The sequence below is a fragment of the Monodon monoceros genome, unplaced genomic scaffold (genome assembly GCF_005190385.1).
Source record: "Monodon monoceros isolate NGI ecotype Baffin Bay Population unplaced genomic scaffold, NGI_Narwhal_1 Super_Scaffold_2, whole genome shotgun sequence".
In the NCBI taxonomy this organism is placed as follows: Eukaryota; Metazoa; Chordata; class Mammalia; order Artiodactyla; family Monodontidae; genus Monodon; species Monodon monoceros.
Genome location: NW_021703776.1, coordinates 103,906,877 through 103,932,815, shown reverse-complemented (window position 1 = coordinate 103,932,815; position 25,939 = coordinate 103,906,877). Strand labels below are relative to the sequence as shown.

The 25,939-nt window shown below is 46.9% G+C and overlaps 1 protein-coding gene across 4 annotated transcripts in view; it reads right to left on the bottom strand.

Annotated features, from left to right (window-relative positions):
• The window catches only part of DNAJB6 (DnaJ heat shock protein family (Hsp40) member B6), a 55,595-nt gene extending 29,906 nt beyond the window's left edge, over positions 1-25,689 (bottom strand). For all 4 annotated transcript variants that reach the window (XR_003795182.1, XR_003795183.1, XM_029233289.1 and 1 more), the window contains exons 1-5: positions 25,540-25,689; positions 8,759-8,850; positions 6,506-6,615; positions 4,540-4,599; positions 3,627-3,737 (exon numbers count right to left, since the gene is read on the bottom strand). Coding sequence is in view for 2 of the 4 variants with exons in the window: in XM_029233289.1 (XP_029089122.1) it covers positions 3,627-3,737; positions 4,540-4,599; positions 6,506-6,615; positions 8,759-8,823 (346 nt within the window). In the remaining 2 variants the exon portion in view is untranslated. The remainder of the gene's footprint in view (positions 1-3,626; positions 3,738-4,539; positions 4,600-6,505; positions 6,616-8,758; positions 8,851-25,539) is intronic.
• Positions 25,690-25,939: the final 250 nt, after the last annotated feature.

Here is a 25,939-nt window from a genome sequence, read left to right as displayed (position 1 = left end):
AGGGACCCAGCCAAGCGCACCGTCTCAGGCTCCAACCTCGGGGTCTGCTGTTCCCGCAGCTTGGACACTAGCACAGGCGCTGCCTCGGGCTGTGACATGGCTTCCCCGTGGAGGGTGGCCTGCAGGGCGTCCCAGGCCCCTGTGCGTCTCCACTCACCTCCACAACGGCCGCGGGGAGCCGCCCAAGGACCGTCAGGCACTAGCAGCAGGAAGTCTTTATTCCAGACACACTGTGGGCAGGGAGTCAGGCCCCTGCTCACCGCACAGCCCACCGGGGCAGGAGCAGGGCCTCGAGCTCGGGCCTGCGTCCTCACACCCCTCAGGCCCCCGGGGGCCCGTCCTCACTGGAGGTGACCTCCAGGCCCTTGCTGGGGAGCCCGCCCCACCCCACCGGGCTCCTCGTCACCTCGCTGGCTACCGCCCCCAGGGCCTCGCTGGCCTCCACCACCACCTCCTCCCCAGGCTCCAGCTCCTCGCCAGCCGCCTCCGCGACCCTGGAGGAGGACAAAACGACCGGCTCACGACCCCTCACGCCTGGCTGCGCCCCTCCCTCTGCAGCCCCGCCTGCCTGCGCTGCACCCACGCCCCCTCCTCTCCCCTCGTCGGCCGGGTGCCCACGCAGGACCCGCGCCCACACGGATGGGACACGAGCGAAGTGAACTCACTCTCGCTCGGGAAGAGGCTTTCGGTTTCAGAGCCTGGTTTTGGCTATCCAACCAGAGGGTACGAGTCAGGAGAAATGCCTCCCAGACAGCATTTCCTGCTAGGCTGTAATGGTCGAAGCTTTTCCATCTCAGAACATCATTCTAGCAAGTAACGGCCTCCTTCAGTGATAAACAAATGACGGGACCGCCCTAATTCACATCAGGATAATCCCTGCTCATTAGTTTTTTCCAATTAACATGCTCCTAAGGCTAGTTCTGTGCATGCTCTACATTCGGGAAAGTCAGCCTTGAAAGGTCGGCCTGCATCCCCCACTGCAGAGCCAGTCTTCAGTGTCTTAGAAATGGTTTCCCCTCCCTCTCTGGGAAGGCGTCTGTCAAGGAGGCTTGCGTCTATCTGCAGGCCTGCAGGCCCACGTCCTCTTCCCACCACATAACATTCCTTGCAGCGTGGCAGTCTGTGCGGCACCCCTCAGGCCTCAATCCTTCCCACCAGCTCTGGTTCTTCAAGTCTCCTCCCCTTTCATCTGGGGAGTCTGAAGTCAGAGGGTTTTATACTCTGATACACGCAAAGCGACGCTCAGAATGTCTTTTAACAGGTTTTGAGCTACTCTTTTTGTTTTGGAAACCGGGAGCGGAAAAAAGTTGGTCGTGTGAAAAATTAAGATGAAAAACGAACACACCCACTATAAATGGACGTTATAACCGGGTTGATCTGGATACTGAGAAACATCCACTAAATCACTGCTAAAGCAGAAAACCCCCAACCCTAGGTTCACTCGGATCTGCACTGAACATACCGCCATCGGGCCGCACTGTTACTTCATACATGCAGTAGCCGTGGCGCAGATTCTCTTCCTGTGTGTAAACCCTGAGAGCCTGAAAATGGAAGTCGCCTAGAACACCTACAAGAATGGACTGGACAAGTTATCGCTGCCACACTCATATGAGAAACATGGGAAACGCCTAGTGCTACAACGTGAGCAACGCGGTATCTCAAACAGAGGGCCCGAGAGTCTAGATCTACAGGACGACTAGGTCTCTCCTAAACTGGACTCTGAATCCAAGGGAAGAAATTTCCACCGTACGTCCTGCAATCTGTAACTCTTCTAAGCGAATTACATACGCACATAAAGATTTCTTTCTATACACGAATCTCAATTTAGAAGGTGCGAAAATCAGTACTCACGATGGGTGAAAACCACATGCTACTTAACTCACCCACGTCTGGTTATCATCTCTACCCCTTCTTCACTCTAGAAAGAGCGGCTCAAGGAAAATCATTTTTCATGAGAAAGCTTGGCCTGTCAGATTTTTCTCCCAAGGAAAACAAAACCTGGCTACTGTTCAAGCACTAAGGGACTCTTCCCTTCAGAAGCCCTGTAAGTGATGAAGAAGCATGTATGAGCCGCCGGCCACAGCCCTGGCAAGGGCAGCCTGCTCTGCCTTCTCTGCCACCCCCATCACAGCTCGAGGTGGCAGAGACCGGGCCAATTTCACCCAGCACTGCCCTGCTCCCCCAAAATAACACATCTGGAGCTCGCTAAAGGTTGTAATGAGACACAAGGTAATTTTAAGACGGGAAAGATCATTAAAACTGTTTGTGTTTTTCTTACAGTAAGATATCTTACCAATATAAGGGAAAATTAATAAAGGACGTAATTATGTTTCGTATCATATTCATAGGGAGCCTTCCCAATACATATTTCTGCTTATGGTAGCAGTAATTAAGGCAAAAAATAAAGTCTTCAAAAAAGATGACACAGTCTCCTCCCCCATCCCATTGGAACACTCCCCTGCTTAGCTTTTGTTGTTACATTTGTCCGTGAAAACGCTAATATACGCTACTATACATACACACCTTTCCTCCATAAGCTACTTTCTTAAAAAGTAAAGCCATACAACAGTAAAAAATAAGGAAATGCAGAAACTAACACACCGTTGTAAAGCAATTTACTCCAATAAAGATGTTAAAATAAATAAATAAGGACAGTCTCTCTGAATCCCCATCTGAAATAAACTGAAGGACTGCGCCATGTAAAAGGCCCAACACCTACCAGACACGGTAGCGCCTTACTCCTCTTCGTGCCTGCGACGGGCAGGATCCACTGGTTCCCGTGTTAGCTGCAGACAGAACTGCTGTCCTTGTCTCCCTCCTGAGGGGCTGCAGGTGGCGTTCAGTCTTCTCAACCAGGCTCCAGGCAATGAAGGGAGCAAACACAGGGTATGTCTCCCCCTCCAGGAGCCAAGACAACAGTGGCCTGAGCAGCACGCGCTGAATGAACCCTGACCTCTCGAGTCGCCCAGCACACAGGACGTTCCCGACACCAGACCCTAACATGAGCTCCCGACACCCTGCCTCTAGTCGGGCACCAGGACCAAGAGGTGCAGCGGATGGGAAACCCTCTCCTACAATGAAACAGCAGCTACAGCAGGACGGTCTCCTTTGGCAAAGCTATTCTCTCAAAGACGAACATCTGTGATGCCTTGCTCTAGAGGTGTCCTTTCTTTTCAAAAACTACAAACTCGATAGTCCTAACACCACAATTAGAAAAACAAAAACAAGTTTATAGATCAAATGTCTTCTGAACAGTATCTGCCTCGATACTTAGTGTTTTTAACCAGACTATTACACAGCAAATTCACACAGAATTCATTGTCCGACCAGGAACAGCATTTCTGAGCCCCCAGTGTCCACATCCTTCCCACTGCAGAGGTAGTTCAGCAGAGCCAAACACAGCCAAGGAAATGAGTACATTAAAGCCTTTATTATGTAAACACGCAAGGTGTAAAATTCAGAAAAGTGTTCTGAAGGGAGAAGGAAAAGGGGTTTAGTTAAACTCCTGCACTGCTCAGACAGCAAGTTTAAGGACAAGCTACAACTGCGATTAAACAGAACGGGTATGTCTGTCTTCGTGAGTCACGGACACATTATGTAACCAACGACGCAGATGGTGAACTTACCGAAGAAGTCGAATGAAAACGGGTCCCTTCCACCAAAAAATTCCCTGAAGACATCATCTGGGTTTCGGAATGTGAAGCCAAACTGAAACGGACCGTCGAAATGACTTCCACCTACAGAAGCAAGCACAGCTCTGTTACGGATTCCTGCTCGCAGCTGACACACAATCACTTGTCTACAGAACATTATATTTCAGTATAAATCATGATCTAAAAAAGGAAAATGTTTCATAAACCTGAGGCTCTCTCAAGCCCTACCGAGATCAAAACCACCTGAGCCCAGAGCTGGGAAATGTGCTTGGACGTCAGCGTTCCTGAGCTGCACACAGCACCCGAGGGCTGTCTCACCATCTCTAAACGTGTCATCAGCACACAATATTACACTATTTTTATTCTTTGTTGTGAAACTTCATGTAAGCCAAGCACATAAACATTCACTCATACGTGTGTACGGTCAGTGTGGAGCGTGAATGTCCAAATGCCCACTGTGGAGCCGGCAGGACAGCAGATCACTGCAGGAACTTTTCATCAAAAATACACACGTCTAGGCCTCACCACCAGAGGCAGTTACTTTGGCGAAAGAATCTGTTTTTTTAAACCCTGAGGCTATTTGACATACCAGGTACTGCTCTCAGGGTACAAACTCATGACGTGAGGTTTTACAGTATTTCCTATCTACAAAATGTACACCAATATACACTTCCTAGTATAACGAGATTTTTAATAGGCTTTTTCCGTGTTATCAATTTCTCCTCCCTTCCCCCATCCAGCCCACCCTCCAGACTGCGTTTGTATTTACTGAAACATGAGTGTCCAAGAGAAATAACACACTGAACCCCCATAAGACCCTTTGCCGTCAGACCACCTCCTCTTGTCACCACAAGGCCAAGAGAAAGACCAACGTGTACACACATACCTCCACCACCACCGTTTAATCCTTCTTTGCCGTATTTGTCATAGATGTCCCGTTTTTTAGCTATAAATTTAAAAAGACAAGTCAGTAAAGACCAAGTTGTTCTTTGCCCTCAAAATTCAATAAAGTGTTTCCAAAGTTGTAAACCCAAAGACCCGCTGTGGTTCTCAATTTCCACGATCAAGTTTAAAGAGCTAGGCCTCCCTTACTGTAGATGAAAAGGCAAAAGAGGGAACATCTAAGTGCTTCTCTCCCTTAAAAACAACTCGCAACGTTTTTAAGTACTACAAAGTTTAAAACATTTATTTCACTCTACTGCTCACTGCGCCCACGCATACTACATCAAAACCCCACCATGAAGTTGCAAAACGATTCCAACCCTAGACATGTACCTTCTTACTACAAAGTCCAACTGGGGGATAAGATCTGTGGCACAAAGAGGAACAGGACAGGGACTTGGTGAGGGCAGAAAGGAGACGAACTAAGTAACAGCCAGAGTAAGAGCCAACCCAAAGCCTACAGCTTGATCACCCTGGTCTAAGGCAAGAGCCCACCCAAGCCTTGATGATGGTCTACTATCCCTGGTCATCTTATCATTTGTGTTCTAGAATAAAAACAACTACGATGCACCCCTGCTCAGACGTACAGGTTCTTTTCATACACAATGTGTGTTCCCCTGAAATCTCATGTTCTACAAAACCGTGTGGTAAAATAACAGGAGTTTATGGGGAAACAAGTGTAGAAGCAAAGCATTTACAGCCAGTTTTTGGTAATCAGAGACTTGTAAGAACAGTAACTGTCTATCTGTGAAGGTAACTCCTGGGATTGAAGGCTGAATAAGAGAACGTGAAAAATACACTCGCCCTCACCAAAAAAAACCAAAAAAGCAGCATCTTTATGGGAGTTTAAAGGTTCTCTTTCTACCAGAAATCAAGCTTGACTTTAGTCCTCCATTTTTCTAGTGTCCCTGGTCCGTGAAATCCGCAGATCTGGGAGTGCTGGATCAGCACATGAACACCAGGACAATGACAAGGACAACAAGGACAAAAGCTACTTGTGAAATAAGACGACTAGGCCTTCCTTCAAAATAAAGTGGGAGGGGCTGTTAGGACATAAGCAAGATGGTCCCCTGTCAACACAGGTGTCACCACGGGATAAGATGGTCAGCTGTCAACACGGGTGACGGTCACATGGAGCTGGTTCTAAAATCAGAACTCTCTTTTAACAGTGAACCTGGCTACATGTAGTGACACTTGGAGCAAAGGGTCCACTCCCTGTGGCCGGTGAGTCCACCTCTCATCTTTTACAGTCTCCGCCTCGACTCATACAGGCCCTCCTGTACTGCTTCCTGGCGAGGTGGCGTCAGCAGTTCTCCAGTCTTCTCCCTACCACACGGCCCACACACAACGCTTCTCTTACCAAGAAGCCGGGGAATCTATCTGGCTGACAGCTACCTTCCGCATGACCCCTGAAACTAAGCCAGCAGATCTGACTTTCAGTTCCATTCAGTACCTAAGCTCTAGACCTGGGGAGGGAAACCTACAAGCTGCGAAGTCTGAACCCCAGCTGTACGCGCAATGCCTGATTTCCTGACGCGCAGGAGATCCTTTCAAGCAGAAGCCAGCACATTCACACAGGGTGTTCAGTAGGGCAACGGGGATGAGAGGTCATGACACCAACTACACAGGTGGCCTCCACCGCACCCACAGTGACCCAGACAGATTCCCGCAACCTGACCTGTCCCGTCAGTCCCCAGACCAGGGGTCAGGACTGCTTTAAAAGAGCCACCCTAGGAGAAGTCTAGAGGCCAGGGTGCCCACAGCACTCATGGCTAACCTACCAGGTGGCTGCCAGGAACAGGAATGTCAAGTGTGCACAAGAAAGACCCTTCTCATTGTCCCACAGCTCACTCAGCCACCCCTCCATCCGCAGGCCCTGGGGAGGGCACAGCCCACGCTGGGCTACTTACCGTCCGACAACACCTCATACGCCTCGGCTACTTGTTTGAATTTTCTCTCCGCTTCTTCTTTATTCTCAGGATTTTTATCTGGATGCCACTTCAGTGCCAGTTTCCTGTATCTTAAAAGGAGTAAAAGGGTCCTGATCAATCCAATGTCCAGAAAGCCAGTGGACTTTCAAACATAATTAAGCAAAAAAATCACAGCTGCAAACTAGCGAGATTAACCTTAGTCTCTATTGTAACATCTCCCTTTCTGCCAGAATGAAAAAAAAGGTTCTAAAATCGACAGCATAATACAAACCCACATCTAGAGATAAAAAATCGTTTTTAAAATGTGTGAGGACCAAAGTATGGGCAGCATGCACTCATGGTGCTAAGGCTGAGAAAATGGAGCGCGTGCAGACAAAGGCCTTGCTCCCTGAGGAAGGAGCCAACGTGGCTGGCCCTATCCCTATGTCCCCATCGCCTGACCAGCCCATTACTTTCGCATCAGTGGGCGAAGGTGGGCCACTGGCCACAGCACAGTGGAATATTCCAGCATCTTTCACGACTTGAGATTTGAATTCAAGATTCACTTAAAGATTCCATGACCAAGGTCGGTCTGCTCCATGGTTCCAATTAACATTAACAAGTACATGCTTTCCAAATAACAAAAAAAATCCTCTTTTCTAATTAGCTACACATAAGCAGTGTACATTTCGGGGCAGGGGGGGCACGAGACAGGGAGAGGGCGTGCTCCTTAAAAATCTAAGACTAGAATACGAACCGAACAGTCCTTCTAACACTTGGCAAGTTATTAATGTAAGGCTGCTGTGGTTCAATTTAATTTCAGCATTTTAATCAAAAACCTCAGCTTAACTTATTAAAATCGGATTAAAGCTGGAATCTAATGATAAAACAGTACTTTATTATTAAATCACTGTGGACCTAACCATGCAGTAGCAGACCAAAACCCCTCAAGTGCTGCTACAAACCCTCCATTTAAAAAAAGACAAACCCTACAAAAGGATAAAGAGAGAAAAAACAACTGGTTGCACTAGCATGCTCGTGTGAAAGTGAAGAAATGTACGCGCGTCCAGAATAAGGTTCAATTATCTACGCCTTGTGAAAAGACTGCTAGATTCCTTTAGATTCAAGGTATAACACAGTGAGTTAAGGGGCACCATGTGTTCGCCTCTCCACTCCACTGCTTTAGTCACCCAGAGACACTGTGCTCTAGTCGTGTCTGGCACAACACAGGCATGATTTTCCATCAGTTAATGTAAGTACTGTGCACATATTACACTTATTAAGAACAGTACAATTACTTCCAACTGTACCAAACTGTTCTTGCTTGTAACCGTGAGCGAGTGTGAGGAACCCCACAGCCCACTGGTGACACAGCTCTAAGGTACGTCCTTGGCCGCCTGGTCCCCACTGTTTCTTGGCCAAGGTCTGACACAGGGATATTCTGCAAGCAGCTTCAGGTATGCCCAACAGCAGTCAACCTGCTGAATTAGTTGAGCATTTTTAAAAGAACGACCTGGTTCAAAAATCCTTCATTTCCATCTGCACACCTACTGAGTCTAGTAGTATAGACTTCATTAAGCCTTAAAAAGCTAGTTCCTGCAACACAAACCGGAAACTGATTCCCTATTATTCCAGGCTTACGCATTAGTCTGGAGCTAGGCTAAAAATCTATCAACCTTCTGCTGTACGTTAACACTGAATTAAATCGATCCCAGTTTACCTTGAGAGCTGCCCGTGACCTGAGACTTGCCTCAGATGCCTCCCGTGGGCCAGGCCCTGGTCACAAAGGTTCAGCAAGGACAGACAGTAGCGCTAGGCTCAAGCGTGAACGTGGACCAGGACAGGGTCATGCAACGGGGACCTTTAAGCAACTACACCAAGGATGCTATGGCGACAACCCTACGAGCACCAAGGCAGCTCCACTTCCAAGTCCAGCATCAAAGTGCTTTAGGCTGATTTCACATCCTCAGCAAGTTTTTGATCTGATTCCAGCAGAAATGGAACCCACTGTCCCAAGACAAAGTGACAGGGGAAACCAAGTGCCCTCTTCTCCCTGAATGACAGGTGGTAAGGTGGGCCTAGGTCTGAGGCAAAAGCTAACTTGTTAAACGCTGTCTACAATTCAAACTAGACTGCAGCAGTCAGAGACTCACACCACCTGAAGTGCCGTTTCTAGGGGCGATATAAAGTTACACTGCAAATGACCAGCATACTAGTGCACAGATTAACTCATTCAGAAATACGATTACTTACGCCTTTTTAATATCCTCGGCTGAGGCATGTCTCTGCACGCCTAGAACTTCATAGTAATCCACCATGTTTTAACCGGCTGTTGGAAACGAGTCCTGCAATCAGAAATCCATGGTCAGTGACAAGACTGCCAAGGCTGGGCTCATCTTGGGGGCAGGGGCGGACAGAGCAGGGGTGAGGGGTGTCGCCTTGCCTGGGCACTAACCACCAGCCTGTTGGGCCGGGGCCTCATCTGGGAGCTGATTCCAAGGCTCACACCCTAAGACCCTTCCCGACGTAGGAAAAAACGCTCTGAAATGAGCTAAGAATAGTCTCAACTAAATAAAACCGACAGGTGACTCTGCACCAGCCTCGGGCCCGCCGGCCACCAGCTGCCAGGCCCCTGCTGAGCAGCCCAGAGCATCGGTCCCCTCCTCACGCCCTGCACTCCTGTCCCAGGCACCGGGCAAGCCTGCGGCCACCTGACAAACATGCTGTCGCTGCCCTGGGGACGCTACACAGGAACGGCAGACACCTTTCACAGCCGGGCAGCCCTTCCTACTGACCAGCCAACACCCTCCCACGGCCCCTGGCTCTGACTCAGGGCTATTCCTGTAACTGCCCCTCTGGCCTCCCGTGCCCATCCGTCAGACATGAAAACAAACACACTGTGCCCCTGCTGGCAGTCCTAGTGAGAGGGCACCCAAAAAGCAGGCCTTCAGGGGACACCTGCAGCGCCCCCTCCCCATCACTACACAGCGCAGGATGACGAATCCCTGCTGCTTCCGCCACCACCGCGAGGACCGAGCCTCGGGCCCCACAAACCGAACACAACCTACGCATCTGCTCCCTCTTAAGATGTGAAGTCTAACGAGTTTACTTCTTTACATTTGACTAAGTCACCTCATCAAGCCAGTGGCCAAAAACTTACAAGAAACAGGCCTATTCCACACAAGAGTACAAAGTAACTTCACCCAATAAAGCAAAGTTCTTCTATCAAGCAGCTGTGCTCAAAACTGAAGCCAGGGGACTTCCCTGGTGGTCCAGTGGGTAAGACTCCACACTCCCAATGCAGGGGGCGCGGGTTCCATCCCTGGTCGGGGAACTAGATCCTGCATGGCGCAACTGGCAGTCTGCATGCCGCAACTAGGACCTGGCACGGCCTAAATAAATAAATATTAAACAAAACCAAACAAAAAAATTAGCGTAGTTTAAAAAAAAAAAAAAAACTGAAGCTAGGCTTTCAGTAGCCTTCCCCCAAATTCTAGGAACAGATTTTCAAATGAAATGTTCTGACTGTAAACAAATACATGAGATCACGACCTCCCTGAGGCCACTTTGCTGGGGTTAAATAATGTCACAACTGGGAAATATCCCCATCTCAAACAGGATGCACAGTTGTATTATACTTCGACTTTTCAACACTGGGGAGCAACCCATGCTAAAAAAAAAATCTGCTGCATCATGACTCAGCACGCGGGCGCGCATGAGCCTGTGCAGCCCTCATCGGACACTCACAGAGGACTCCACATACGAGGCTCAGGAAGAACACACAGAGAAAAAAGCCCCTCCATGCCCGTCCAGGGACTTCGTGCAAAAAACAACTCAAAGATACCACAGGGGAATCAAAACTAGAAACCCCTCCTACTACCTCAAAATCTCTAGAAATGTTAGATAAAAACCCAACCAACACCTCTGAAGAGCCAGCTGAGCTGAAGCAGTTAAAAGTGCCAGAAACAGAGAATTAATTACACCAAGAACGGTGACCCCGAGGGGGCAGGGCTGTTGCTGTGCTTTCAGGACGGGACTTGCTTCTGTGGCACTAATGGCTGCAATGAAAATCCATAATTTAGTCTCCTCAAAAGGCTGTAACTGCAAGAAAGGGAGACGAGAAAAACTGTCCACTGAACTGCAAGGGAGAGGAAAGGGAACACCCCTGAGAATCGAAGCCTTAAGCCTTGGAACTGCAGAATGGAATCCCATTACCTTCATTAACCTGCAATGCTTCCAAGCTCTCCAAAACCACCAAATACTATTCCAGGGTGGGGAGGCAAAAAGAGCTGTGCTGGAGAAACAAGTATCTCTACAACCCACGTTGTGTACGTCTGACCAGTGTGGAGATTTTTCAATGCGCTATGGAGAGCTAACGCCCAGCGTGGTGACTACCACCAACAATACTGTGTCATATATTCAGAGTTGCTGAGAGACTAGATCTTAAACGTTCTCACCGCAAAAAAAAAAAAAAATGCTGATTTCATAATGCAAGAGGTGTTAGCTAACTCAGGTGGCAATCACATTGCAAGACGTAAATGACTGAAATCAATATGTCTCAAATCAATTATATCTCATTTTTTTAAATAAAAATTTAAAAATAAAATGTAACCTTATCAATGAGAGGGAGGAGTGCACAGGCATCTTTGTGAGAAAGCACAAAACAGGACTTTAAAATTTTTTAAATTTAACAAAACAGGTATAGTGGGCGTAATTCTAAGTGTTTAAATTCTAAGTATTCTATAAACATTAACTCATTTAATTCAAATACTTTAGTAAAACAATAAGAAAATTAAGATCAAAGATATCCTAAAATTGAATTTGGTTTGTTTTTCCAGCTTTATCCAGATACAATTGACATATAACCTTGTGTAAGTTTAAGATGTGCATCGTGCATGTTAATTTTATTAAAATTGAATTTTTTAAAAAAACTATAAATGACCTTTGAATAACATGGGTTTGAGCTACACAAGTCCACTTGTATGCAGATTTTTTTCAATAAAGATTGGTAAATTTTTTGGAGATTTGAAACAATCTGAAAAAACTCAGAAGAACCATGAAGCCTAGAAATACTGAAAAAATTAAGAAAAAGTTAGGTAAACCACGAATGAAAAAGCTATAATGTAGATATATACCAGTCCATCCTTACACAGGTATAAGGGGAGTGATATTTAATCCCAAATTAGTAACATTTTAGTTTTCGTTCTGTAACTTTGCTTTCAAAGAATTACATAACCACACAGTATGTCTCTCCCTCCAGTATCAGCTTATCACAAGTGGTTTTTTAAAAATGTAACAATGTTTCCAATGCTGTATTATGAATGAGTGTAATACTGTATGTCATAAAAATTTTATGATTCATTCATTAGTGTATAGGCTAGGCTATCGTGAAGCAATCCTATCGATTACACTAGGCTACCGTAAAGCAATCATACTGCTGCTGCTTCATTAGCGATGTACGAATTATCATACCTATAAACAAACGTGAATTGTTTTCACATTATCTTTTCATTTTTGTCACATAGATACTGACAATTCATCTTGTAAAAATATGATGTAAACTTATGTTATCAATAAATACAATACTGTGAACGCAATTTCTCTTTTTTATGACTTTGTTAATATTTTCTCTAGTTTACTGTAAGAATACAGTGATATAATACATATAACATACAAAGTACAAAGTACATGCCAATCAACTTTGTTATCGGTAAGGCTTCTGGTCAACAATAGACTTTAACTTTGGGGGAGTCAAAGAGTCATACACAGATTTTCAACTGCAAGGGGTCAGCACCCCTAAGCCCCACGTTGCTCAGGGATCAACTGTACACTCTTTCGAGAGACAAAAAACAATTCAAACTCCTGGGGCGGGCAGGCAAGATGCACAAGGCAAAGTGAGCCTGGAAATTCCTACCCAGAAGAGACGGCCCGTAGGAGCACAGCAACCTCACATCTCCTGGAACCACAAACCTGACCACTGGCAAGAACATCCGCAAAGCAGCAGAAAATCAGCACCCCTTCATCAGTACTGCAAAGGGCTAGTAATTAACTCCTGTGGGTATCTTCACTTTTGAGCTCCAGTTACTGCTGCATGGGGACATCTTAGTGCCCAGCAGTGTCAAAAATGCGGGGAAACCTTACCAGACCACTGTCACCAATGGGACAAGGAGAGAAGTCGCAGGATGAAGCCGCCCTCTCCTAATAGTTGAACCACTGCCTGAGCCACATGTGACCAGAGGTCACCAGTGTGTCAGATGCCACTGCTTAGACATCTCTGCTCCCAGTTCAAAGCTCATGTTCTCCTAAGTCCAATCGATTTGTCCTGTATTTGCAATAATGTGCCAGTGTCTGTGCAGACAATGGTGGCGAAAAGCAAGAACCTCAACGCAGTCGGCACAGACATGGCGAGATGGGCTTAGACTCGGCCGTGCCCGCCAAGTGGTGAACGCTGTGACCGCTTAACCACCTAACACATCCCCCAGGAAGATTCATCTTTCCCACAGGACCGTCACGGGGACTGAGGGAGCACGTGAGCGTCATCAATTAACAGCGCCTGGGACACAAGCCACGCTGGGATACTGGCTGTTTTCTTCCTTTCTAAATGGAGACTTCAGAAGGCAATGCAGATGAACTGAGTGAGGCCCATCAGACGCCCAGTCTGCAGCCAACTCTGGACACAAACGCTGCCTTCACTACAGTCCTGTCCAGCTCCAGCCAGCCCACCGCTTGAAGCTGACTCTGACTTAACGTCAAAAGGAAAAGCTTCCGCAATTAACGTCCAATGCGCACATTCAGGGCTCACGCTGTTTGACTTCCCAAAGCCCTAAGCACCCAGGGGCTTTCTGGCTGTGGAGTCTCCTGGTTTGCGTACCTCTTGCCAGCCTGCTCCCCTCAATCAGCCTGTGAATAAACAGTGGGAACGCCGGGGGCTCAAAGCCCCCTTCTCACCCTACTCCTGTGTTTTCATCCACACTGTTATTTAAATACCGTTTATGTAGCAATGACTCCCTGATGTTAGCTCCAATCGTAGATCTCACTTTGGCATTCAGACACAAACAGACAGATGGCTACTGACGTAGCCACTTGGACGTCTGACAAGACATCCCGAATAGAACATGACCAAATTTAACTCTCGGCCCTCCTCACTCCCACACCTGGCCTTTCCCTATTAATTCTGCCCCAAGCTGCGTGGCTGGAAACCTTCACCATCGCCCACACTGCTACGCCACCACATACACACAACAAACGAATCCACTCTTCTGCCTGGTTTACCCGCAAAGTACCTCAAACCCCTTCACTTCTCCTGATCTTCAGTGGCACCAGATCCCCTCCTCGGAAATACTGTGGCAGCCTCCTTCTCACAGCCAAGATGTGCTGCGAATATGCAGATGCTATCACAACAGACACTGCCTACTGTCCAGCAGCAAACAAACCAGCTCTAAAGGACACGGTCGGCTCCCCTGGGGAGTCACGGAATGACACTTCACTGCGCTAGCTAATGCTAGGTCTGGGACAGCAAAGGTACCGGATGAGCCTAGGATATGCTGTCAATCAACAAAGTAAAGATGCCAGCAGAAAGCACAGGCCCGGTCAAGAAAAACACGACTGTGGAACTGGGCCAGCTTGGAGGTGACTAAGAATAAGTGATAACCAAGTGCCATCTGGGCTCCAGGGCTGGTGTCTGTGGCAAGAAAAGCACTTTGGGGGGAAAACTGGTGGGATGTGAATAAAGTCTGTAGTACTGTACGCACATAATTTTTTAGTTTTGATAAACACCAGGGTTACATTTGTTATGTTAAGGAAAGCTAGGTAAGAGGTATACAGGAAAACTCCTGTACTATCTTCACAACTCTTTTGTAAATATACAATAGTTTCAAAGTAAAAAGTTCAAAAGTCAGTCAAAAAGAGAAATATGTGCAACCATGTCAAAATGACATCGGAGCAAAATTGATGAAACATCCACAGATCAGAAGGGACTCTGAGTTTCAAAAAGAATGGCTGCCATGCATTTTTTCCCTCCGGTTTTATTGAGATATAACTGACATAGAGCACTGTGCATGTTTAAGGTGTGCAGTATGACAATGTGACTTACGTACATCATGACATGATTATCACAATCAGTTTAGAGAACATCTATCACCTCATACAGATACAAAATAAAAGACACAGGAAAAGTATTTTTCCTCGTGATGGAAACTCTTAGGATTTACTCTTAACTTTCACATAACACACAGCAGTGTTAATTATATTTCTCATATTGTACATCAAATCCCTACTACTTATTTCTCTTATGACTGGAACGACTGTTGTGCATTTTAAGTACACATACCAGGGACTTCCCTGGGGGTCCAGTGATTAGGACTCCGAGCTTCCACTGTAGGGAACTAAGATCCTGCATAGCCACAAGGCGGAGCCAAAAAAAATAAAGAAATTTTTAAAAAGCATACGTAACAGCAATAAAATTAAAAACATTAAGCATTTATTGCACGGCCTTTCCTGTGCAAACTACACGTGAAACCAAAGAGCTGATGAGCCAACCTTCTTTTTATAGATGAATTCCAGCAGACAAATGCAGAAGAAATGCCGGAATTTGAAAACACTATTATCTTGAAACCCCCCAACACAGTGATTCTCAAAGCACAGACTTGGCCCAGCAGCATCAACCCGGTCTTGTTAAACAAAAATGACCTTTTAAGAAACCGAGTTCAAACCACCGCATAAAGCCTTCCCACTACAATAAACACTAATGAATCCACACTCTCTCTGCCCCAACAGACTCCGGGCGCAGCCCTTAGCTCTGGACCGCTACCTCTTCTTTCTGAACAGTGGGGCCTTCAGGGAACTGTCCCCGCTAGGTCCTTGTTCAGGTTACATAAGACATTTGAATTTCTCTTCCACACAGATGTCCTCAAACATTCAAGGGCTTTACCTTCATGCAGTTTTCACTCTCTAGGCTAACACAGCCTCACATTTCTTTGCAGTTAACTCCTAAGAACACTACCCTGGTCCCGGCCGAGAGCAAGCTCCAAAGCTGCAATTCCTTGGTACCCAGAACCCAACACTGACAATGAGGACACGCTCCAGCCGTCACCAACAAAAAGTAAGACCACCGCTGCCCCCCTTCCCTCTCGACTCCCCTAGGAAACACCAGAACCCAATGACCAACATAGACTTGGCTAAGCCGTGGTCTTTCTGAGCATGCGGTCACTGTCCTGCCTCCTATTACTCACTCTGTACGACTATGGCTCTTCAGACAAGTGAAGTTCACAGCTTTTGCCCATAAATTCCACCTTGGATATGGCGGCCCATCGTCCCAAATGATCAACCCTTTTGGATACCAATTACACCATCAACGCATTCACACTCAGTAAAAACAACGATGTAATTCTGAGTGAATTTCACTACGTAAGTTTAATATTGAAAACAATCATGATACTCTTGGGACCAAGTCATCAAGTTTAGGAAAAGACAAACCTGTAAACAAGTTAGGCACATACAATTAAGAAAGTATGAACAGAGAGCTGGAGAGAGGCTATGGAGACAGTGGGGCCAGGAAAGAGGTTATGGAGTCAGCCTGCGCCATCAAGCCCTGCTACGAGGGCAGGGCTCAAGTACTGGATGCTATGGACACTCTCCCTTATCAACAGTATCTTTTTAGTATTCAACCAGTGCCAATAAGATTAACAAATTTTAATACAAACTCAAATTAAAACGTGCTCTAGAGACAATAAAGTGACAATACCCCAAGGTCTAGAAACAGAGGACCAAATGAGGTCCCTTATCCCGAGGATACCTCCTTGGAAACCTGAGAAGTCGGCTTCAGTACTGATCCCACAACCACCACCATGCAGTGTCAGCCGCAGATTAATTCATTTCTTGCTGCTTCAGAATAATCAGGCATAAAATAAACAATCTAAGTTTTGACAAAATGGTTAACTGCATTCAAATTACTTTTGACTAACCCCTGAGTTTTACACAAAATAAAAAACCACTAATGGCAACTCCCTGGCGGTCCAGTGGTTAGCACTCCGTGCTTTCACTGGTGGCCTGGGTTCAACCCCTCGTCGGGGAACTAAGATCCCACAAGCGAAAAAAAAACAATACAAAACAAAAAAGCCACTTACACACTTGTATCAGGAATTTCTCTATAGAATTCAGTATTTCTAAATATTTTAAGTGGCTGTCACCTAGCCCCTAAGACTGGCCAGGTGTCCTGCTCCCCAGAGAAAACTGTAAGGCTGGAGGATGAGAGAGAGCCTGGACTCTGCAAACACTTCCCGTGCCCACCTCCACCCCTGTCATCTCCGTGCTTGGCTGGCACTACAGGGCACAGCAGACACCAGAACACACGGGCCCTCGGGTGACTGAGACCACTCGACCTGCCCTCCCTTCTCAATCGCCCCTGGATGGAGGGAGCAGCGCGCTTCCACACCCCGCACCCCAGGGTCAGCGCATCTCCCCCTCAGCCGCAGAAAACGAGGCACAGTTTCTGTGACAGAATGCTGCGTGGAAACGCAGACAGAGCCTTTTTCAAAGCACAGCGTCCACGAGGACTTCAGGCAGGTGGCAACTGCTGCTGGCAAACACCACCTCAAACCGAGCTGCCTGACCCGCAAGCCAAACACAGTCACTTACACCTACAAGCATTAAAACTAAACAGCACTGGAAACTCAGCCCCTCAGCCGCACAAGCCCCATTTCCAGGGCTCAGCCCCCCGTGTGACTACTGGCACCCACCCTGGAAAGGACCAGTGTGGAAAATCGATTCAGACTTAAAGGGAATCTGGGTGAGGAGTGGGAAGATGCTCGTTTCAAACAACCATTATCAAAGTTCTGAACTTCCCACTGACGCAATCTACTGTATGTTAAGGAAGCTGGAGGAAACCAATGCTTTAGATTTTCAATTAAGAAAGAAAAAGAATGTTTCTTAGGACTAGTTTGTTAATCTATGCAATTTCCAACAAAACAGGCCTAATCAAGTCAAAAAAGTTTAACTCTGCCTCTTTAGTAAAGCCACTAAGTAGCCTAATACCCATTAACCAAAAATAACTGCCTCTTGGGACTTCCCTGGCCGTGCAGCGGTTGAGACTCCGCGCTTCCACTGTCGAGGGCACAGGTTCAATCCCTGGTCAGGGAACTAAGATCCCCGCAAGCCACGCAACGCGGCCAAAAAAAAAACAAAACAAAAACAAACCCTACTTCTTCCAATAAATTTATTCGCCTTCAATGTTAGGAGTTTCAGAACACACACTTAAGTCTCATGGTACCTAAACTCACGTGCGGACCACTTGAGTAGAAAAGTGTGCACCTCCCCAGGACATGTGCACATACTTACAAATTACATACAGGCACCTCAGAGATATTGTGGGTTCGGCTCCAGACCACAATAAAGCCAATTAAGTGAGTCACACAAAGTTTTCTGGCTTCCCAGTGCATATAAAAGGTTACTTTACATTATACCTGTTAAGTGTGCAACAGTATTATGTCGAAAATAACAATGTACATACCTTAATTTTTTAAAAACCTTTATTGCTAAAAAAAAAAATGCTACGCATCACCTGAGCTCTCAGTATCCTTCTGCTGGTGGAGGATCTTGCCTCCATGCTGATGGCTACATGGCCGTGGCAATTTCTTAAAACGAAGCCATGAAGTTTGCCGCATCAACCGACCCCTCCTTTCATAAGGATTCCCTGCAGCATGCAATGCTGTTTGGCAGCATTTTACCCTGAGCAGAACTTCTTTCAAACTTGGACTCAATCCTCGCAAATCCTGCTGCTGCTTTTTCAACTAAGCTCATGTCCTATTCTAAATCCTTTGCTGTCATTTCCACAGTCTTCACCAGCAGCAGATTCCATCTCAAGAAGCCTCTTCTTTTTGTTGCTCTCCGTAAGAAGCAATGCTTTTCTGTGGAAGTTTATCCTGAGATTACAGCAATTCAGTCACATCTCAGGCTCTAATTCTAGTTCTCCTGCTGATTCCACCACAGCTGCTGTTTCTCCTCCACTGAAGTCTTGAGCCCCTCCAAGTCATCCGTGAAGGTAAGAATCAACTTCTCCCAAACTCCTGTGAATGTTGGCATTTTGACCTCTTCCCATGAATCACAAATGTTCTTAATGGCATTTAGAATGGTGAGTCCCTTCCAGAGAGTTTTCAATTGACTTTGCCCAGATCATCAGAGGAATCGCTATCTCTGGCAGCTACAGCCTTACAAAATGTATCTCTTAAATAACAAGGCTTGAAAGTCAGAATTATTCCTTGATCCGTGGGCTGTGGAACGGATGCTGTGTTAGCAAGCATGAAGACAACATGAATCTCACTGTACATCTCCATCAGAGCTCTTGCGTCACTGTCAAGCAGCAGTAGTTTTTTGAAATGAATCTTTCTTCTGAGCAGTGGGTCTCAACAGTGGGCCTCAACAGTGGGCTTAAAATATACAGTATACCATGCTGTCGACAGATGGTGTCAACCAGGCTTTGTCGTTCCACGTACAGAGCACAAGCGGAGTAGACTGAGCGCAATGCTAAGGGCCCCAGGATCTTTAGAGGGTAAATCAGCACTGGCTTCAACTAAAGTCCCCAGCTGCATTAGCCCCTAACAAGAGAGTCAGCCTGTCCTTCGAAGCTTTGAAGCCACGCATTGACTTCTGTCTACTGTGAAAGTCCTAGTTGACATCTCTCACTGGAAGGCTCTTTGGTCTACATTGAAAATCTGTTGTTCCGCGTAGCCGCTTTCGTTAACGATCTTAGCTGGATCTGCTGGGTAACTTGCTGCGGCTCCTGCATCACCACTTGCTGCTTTGCCTTTTGCACTTTTATGTTATGGAGACGGCTTCTTTCCTTAAACCTCGTGAGCCAGCCTCTGCTGGCTTCAAGCTCTTCTTCCGCAGCTTCCTCGCCTGTCTCAGCTTCACAGACCTGAAGGGAGTCAGGGCCTGGCCTGCGTTCGGCTTTGGCCTCAGGCAGTGTCGTGGCTGGTCTGATCGTCTATGCAGACCACTGAAACTTTCTCCTCAACAGCAGTAAGGCTGTGTTGCTTCCTTACCATTCGTGTGCTCACTGGAGCAGCACCTTAGTCTCCTTCAAGAATGTTCCTTTGCCTTCACGACGTGGCTGTTTGGAGCAAGAGGCCTAGCCTTCAGCCCGTCAGCTTTCCACACGCCCTCCTCTCTCAGCTTCAGCATTTCTAGCTTTTGATTTAAACTGAGAGACATGCGACTCTTCCCTCACTTGAACGCTTGGAGGCTATTGTAGAGCTATTAACTGGCCTAATTTCAATACTGTTGTGTCTCAGGAACAGGGAGGCCAGAGAGAGATGGCGGGTTGGTGGAGCAGACAGAACAGGAGCTGTTTTAGCTGGGTGGGGTTTTTAGGGCCCCAAGGCAATTACAACAGTAACATCAGAGATGACTGATCGCCATTACATAATAATGAAAAAATCTGAACTATTGCGAGAATTACCAAAATGTGACCCAGAGATACAAAGTGAGCAAAAGCTGTTGGAAAAATGGGACCAACAGACTTGATCGATGCAGGGTCGCCACACACCTTCAATTTGTAAAAAAGGCAGTATCTAAGAAGTGCAATAAAGAGAAGCGCTGTAAAACGAGGTCTGCCTGTACCTGAACTACTACTATGTACATCAAAACCAAAAATAAAATTATAAATGATGAAACTAAGAATACTTGTATGTACTTACCAAGCATTACGGTTTCATATCATAGCTAGCTAACATCTCAAGGTACACTGGAAGGAGAGAGCCTAGACAGTTTTCTCCACAACTGACAGAGGTGGTCGTTAAGTGCAAACATCGTCTCTAGCACGCAGTCGCTGCACACAGTCTTTTACCCCTTAACCACTTTACTGATACAGGTGTCCCCTGCTTTTCCAGAGCTCTCTTTACAACACTTCACCTTTAAAAAAGACCCACATTAATACCTTGTTTTTGCCAGCCCAAGAAATCCGAACAGGATTTTCACTTCTACAACAAAAGGAAGAATCAGAGGCGGCGCCCACCCCGTGGAGCATGTCAGGATGGACGAGTAGAGTCAACTTCAAATGGCCACAACTCAGCAGAAGCGTTTACTTCCCTCCTCCTGAAATATTCATAGACGATTTTCAACAAGCACCTCAGGTGACAGACACAAATATCCATCTGGAGTGTGAGGTGCTCCACGATGTGTCAGCTCTGAGAACCCAAGTTTTCTGAACAGCTTAACTGGCCCCTTTTTTAAGTTATAAAATTTTGACTTTAATGCGTTATCTAAAGGAGAATTTCCAAGTCATTACACATGCCCCATGTTAACAACACTTAAAGAATATATGTTCCCTGTATAAAAAAATAAATAAAATAAAATTCTAAAATTAAAAAAAAAAAAAAAAGAATATACGTGCCCAACATGGCTGTTGTAATTCTGAGACCTTCGGCTACTCTGTCCCAAACCTTGCCCATGCACACAAATACGCTGTGTACCTGGGCTAAACTGACCATCTTGGGACTTCCCTGGTGGTCCAGTGGTTAAGACTCCACGCTTCTGCTGCAGGGGGCATGGGCTCGATCCCTGGTGGAGGAACTAAGATTCCTGCATGCCACACAGTGCAGCCAAATACAAGATTTAAAAATAGGGACTTCCCTGGTGGCGCAGCGAAGACTCCGCGCTCCCAAGGCAGGGGGCCCAGGTTTGATCCTGGTCAAGGAGCTAGATCCCACACGCATGCCGCAACCAAGAGTTCGCATGCCACAACCAAGGAGCCCAGCTGCTGCAACCAAGGAGCCCTCGAGCCACAACCAAGACCCGGCGCAACCGAATAAGTATTTTAAAAAGATTGAAAAAATTTAAAAATAACCATCTTTCCACCCAAGAGTCTGTTCTCAAATTATCTCTCCACCTAACATCTAAGAAACCTTGCTCTGCTTGCAATAAAAATCCTCCTTCATTCCTTCCCAATCCAAGAGACTCCATATTGAAAATGGAGCTGAAGGGGGAAAAACAACCTTCCTCCTTCCAGAAAGCTTTTCATTATTATCCACCCCATGGATCGCTATTTATATTGCACACGGTTTTACATAATGCAATTTGTCCATTGAAGACATTCCCTGTCTTTAGCTTAAAAAACCAGCAAATCAAAATACTCATTACTTCTAACTTAGAAAAAGACAGATCAAAGTAAACATCTTCATTTAAATGTTGAATTCATGTTGTATCATGAAACTAATTTTCTGCAATACTACTTGCTTAATGGAATGGAAGGAGGCAAATTTAAAGAAAAATAAATGATAAATGTGGCCAAGTTTCCTATACGTCATTTCACTATCTGATGAATTCCCCGCACACACAGAGGTAGGGGGACAAACAGAGGTGAACTACCAATCCTTATCACATGAACCTAAGTCATCTACTTACAGTTCGTTCTCACTCAATATGCCTTAAAGCATTCCTGAAACAAACAAGGGGGGGACTTCCCTGGTGGTGCAGTGGTTAAGAACCCACCTGCTGATGCAGGGGACATGGGTTCGAGCCCTGGTCCGGGAAGATCCCACATGCCTCGGAGCAACTACTAAGCCCGTGCACCACAACTACTGACCCCGCGTGCCTAGAGCCCATGCTCCGCAACAAGAGAAGCCACCGCAATGAGAAGCCCGCGCACCGCAACAAAGAGTAGCCCCCACTCGCCACAACTAGAGAAAGCCCACACACAGCAACGAAGACCCAACACAGCCAAAAATAAATTTAAAAAAAAAAGAAACAAACAAGAGAAGTTATTTCCTCTATAACTCAGGATCCAAGACCATTCTTTCAACTGGCAATCATCACCTATTAGGCACGTGGAGGCATGACTAACTTCATTTCATTAAAATAAAATAATACATGCCAAGTACTCAGTCCTGGTACTTGTGAACTGAATTTGTGTGCCATCTGTATTTTTGTCCAACCTTCCTAAACGCTGGATTCCATTATTAACCACAGAGAGTAATCAGGGAACAGACAAACCGGGAAAAAGGATCCAATTCAACCAATATTTTCTGAGTACTCTGGGTCCAGGACAATGCCATAGTCACAAACGAACACAATTAAAATTCCAGGCCTGCCCAAAGGACCTCACAGGAAGGCCCCAGTGCGCCATCACACGCACAAGGCAAGCTCTAAATGTCTTTCTTGGTAAAAGGCAGAATGAAAATTTCAGAGTGCATAGAATCACATGCTGCACGAGGAAATCACCATCCCAGGGACAACTGATCCTTGCAACTGAGCTTAGGAACCCTAAAATACCTGGAGTATTAGGACATACAGCTAGTAGTTCTACTGCCTCACGGCCATATGCAATGGTTGGTGCCTTTTACTTAAAATGGCCTAAGTCCTTACAAATTTTATATAGGACAACAATTTTAAGAGAAAACCAAACTATGCCTAAATAACGTAACTTCTGAAATAAGGTGAGGAATATAAATTAGAACCTTTTCTACTTTGATGTACATTGCAACCCTTCTACTACTTCTATTGTTTTTTTCAGAAATTTCCCCCACCTTAAAAATCACGTATTTTTTTAAAAGATTTACTCAGTTCAGAAACAAAAGTTTTATCCTCTGATCAAAGAATGGACAGGCGCGAGCTCACACTCTTAAAGCACACTCTCCAAAATTTACTTCTTTCTTAAGTAGGATACTGAAACAAAAAGAATCAACTGTTTTTTGTATGTCTCCCTAAAAATATAAAAGTTTGAAAAACACATTATAATCTACAATAAAAGCATCAAATTTTTTTCTAGCTGACATATCCAGGAAGCCATTTTCTCCAATGAGGCTTCAAAACTGTCTTTCTATACACTATTCTTACCTTCACCAACTTCACTTTTCTTCGTTTACCTCACTTTTTTCAAGTTTGAAGTTCTCTCAAATTCTGTTCACCCAAGAGAAACTACACCACTTCTTAAATCTTGCCACTGATCCCATCCTAATTCACTAATAAGCCTGCAGTTAACCTGCTCTCGCCACTGGGTGGCGTCCTGGACAAATTTTAAGCAAAAAAGATTTTTAACACAGAACACCATCCTAAATTCTAGATCATTTCCAACGAAGTGAAAAGGCCAAAAAAAAAAAAAATTTTCTAAAAATTCTTTAAAATATCAAAAGACTGACTGCATTCATTCAATCCTTATCAACAGACACCAGAAGTGACATTTAATCACCCTTTAAGCGTTAACCAAGGTAGCAGCTGACCTTGAACACGCAGTCGTACAGACTGCACCCCAGTGGAAAGCAAGAAGTAACACCAACGTCACTAAGATGACACGCTCAGGATTACACTGCGATGCTGAAAAGCCGGACTGAAAATAACCGTGCCCGCTTTAAAACTAAAAAATGCACAGACCATTCCATCCCAAACTCGGTATTTGAGTTTGCTAGGCTGAAAACTGTCGTTGCTGGTGAGGAGTACAATTATATTTGTTTGGAACTGTCCAAAATAGAGCTGATACAAGGGAAAATGGTTCTACCCTGGGTTTTAACACCTAAAAAAATAATGGGTTTGCTTGAAGAGGAAAGCGATTGCATGCCACCCAGCCCTCCAGGTGAGTCTCTGTCCTGCAGCCAGAAATACTTTCCAAATCTACCACTCTGAGGTCATGAAAAATTTAAAACACTGATACTTTGAAGAGGATGCTGAACACATGTCAAAGTCTTTGAAAGCCCTTAAATTCCCAACTTCCTAGTCTTGCACAGCACCACACAAAGCCTGCTTAGGCAAATCTCAAAAACCAACTTCTCATCCCCTTTTGTTCTCCTCCCACTTCCTGTCAAGTCATCCACACCTAGACCGAGCCAATTCACTCCCCAAATTCATGACTCTGCATAACCCCCAAAATTCCACAGCTCCCTGGATAGTATGCACAAAGGGCACCCATATTTCTACTACAGCCCGTACAAACAATCAACTCCTAAACTCACAGGAGCTAAGGTCTCTGGAAACAGGAACAGTCTGGATTAAACTTCCCAGACGGAATCTGGGGAGGGTGTGGTCTAGGGAGAGGGCGGAGGAAAAAAGTACAAAATGCCTTTCAGATATCATGAAAACATTCCTATGTGCCTAACTATAAAAAAAAAGAGAGTAAAACCTGAACGGGCATCACACAAGTTCAAATGCTAAGAGTTTGTTTCTCTTTCCTTTTTCGGTCATTCGGCCGAACTCTTCCACTAAGTCAATTACCTGCCTTACAAGATTCTAGCCATAAAGTCTTATTGCGAATCCACAACGGAACTAGAAACGCTGAGAATACAAAGGGCGCCGCTCAGTCCACCCTTCCCAGGCAGCCCCCCGGGTGGTGGTGAGATCTTTTCACCACCGCCGTGGCCTTTCCGCGTAGCCGGGAGAGGTACGCGTCCGACAAGCGACCCACACGCTCTGAAAACGTTTCGCGAGGCAACACAAGTTTCCAATTTCCACTTCTTGCGTCAGTTCTTTCCTTACTTGGGCAAAAGTTGACAGAAACTTCAGCTATATAAACTGCGGTGCACCCCGAAGCGAAACCCAGCAAACTGGCTTTTTAAGTAGGCCGAAAGCCAGGCGTTTCATTTCCATCTCCGACACACTTCGGAGAAGCCAGCGGGGAGTTCCCGACACGCGGCCTCGCGTCCCCCGCCCGCTTCCCGGTCTCCGCACTAGGCAGCGCGGCCTCCCACGAACCTCTACTCTTCCTGCACACTTACCTCCTCCTGGCTTCAGGGCCGTCTATGTGGGGCCTTAAAACCGAGTGAAAACCCAGCCTCCCACGCGGCAGCGCCGCCCCCGCCCGCAACAACCGGCGCGCGGCCCCCAGGACGCGGGGAGAAGAGGACCCCCCCAGGACAGGGGGAGGGGCACGGGGGAGGGGGCCGCGAGGAACGAGCTGGACCCCGGCCCCACACGCGGCCCCCGGCCTGCCCCCCGCGCCCCCGCGCCCCCAACCCCGGTCTCACACCAAGCCCGGCCCCCGGCCCGCCGCGGCCAGGGCCCGGGTCAGGTGGGCCGCCAGGCCCGCCCCCCCGGCCGCTGGCGGCCCTCACCGAGGACACGGGAGCCGGCGGCGTAAGGCGCGGCGGAGCGGCGACCGAGGCTCCGAGGCTCCGACACTGCGGCGCGGCTGACGGTGGCGGCTGCGCTGCAACGGTCCTCGCGCTTTCCTTTCTCTCCTTTCTCCAACAACAAACAGGAAGTGCGTCACGCGGCGGCGGCGCGGCTACGACACTTCCGCCCGGCCCTGACGCCGCGCATGCGCCCCGCCCCGGCCTCCCCTTCCGCCCCGGCGGAGCCTTCCGCTCCGGCCGCCCCTTCCGCCCCCGCCGCCCCTTCCGCCCCCGCCTTCCCGAAGGTTCTGCGTGGCCCGGGACGCGGCGCGCAGCGCGCGTGCGCAGTCGAGGCCCCGTCGCCGGCGACTGACGGTGGCGCGCGTGGGGTCCTGTCGAT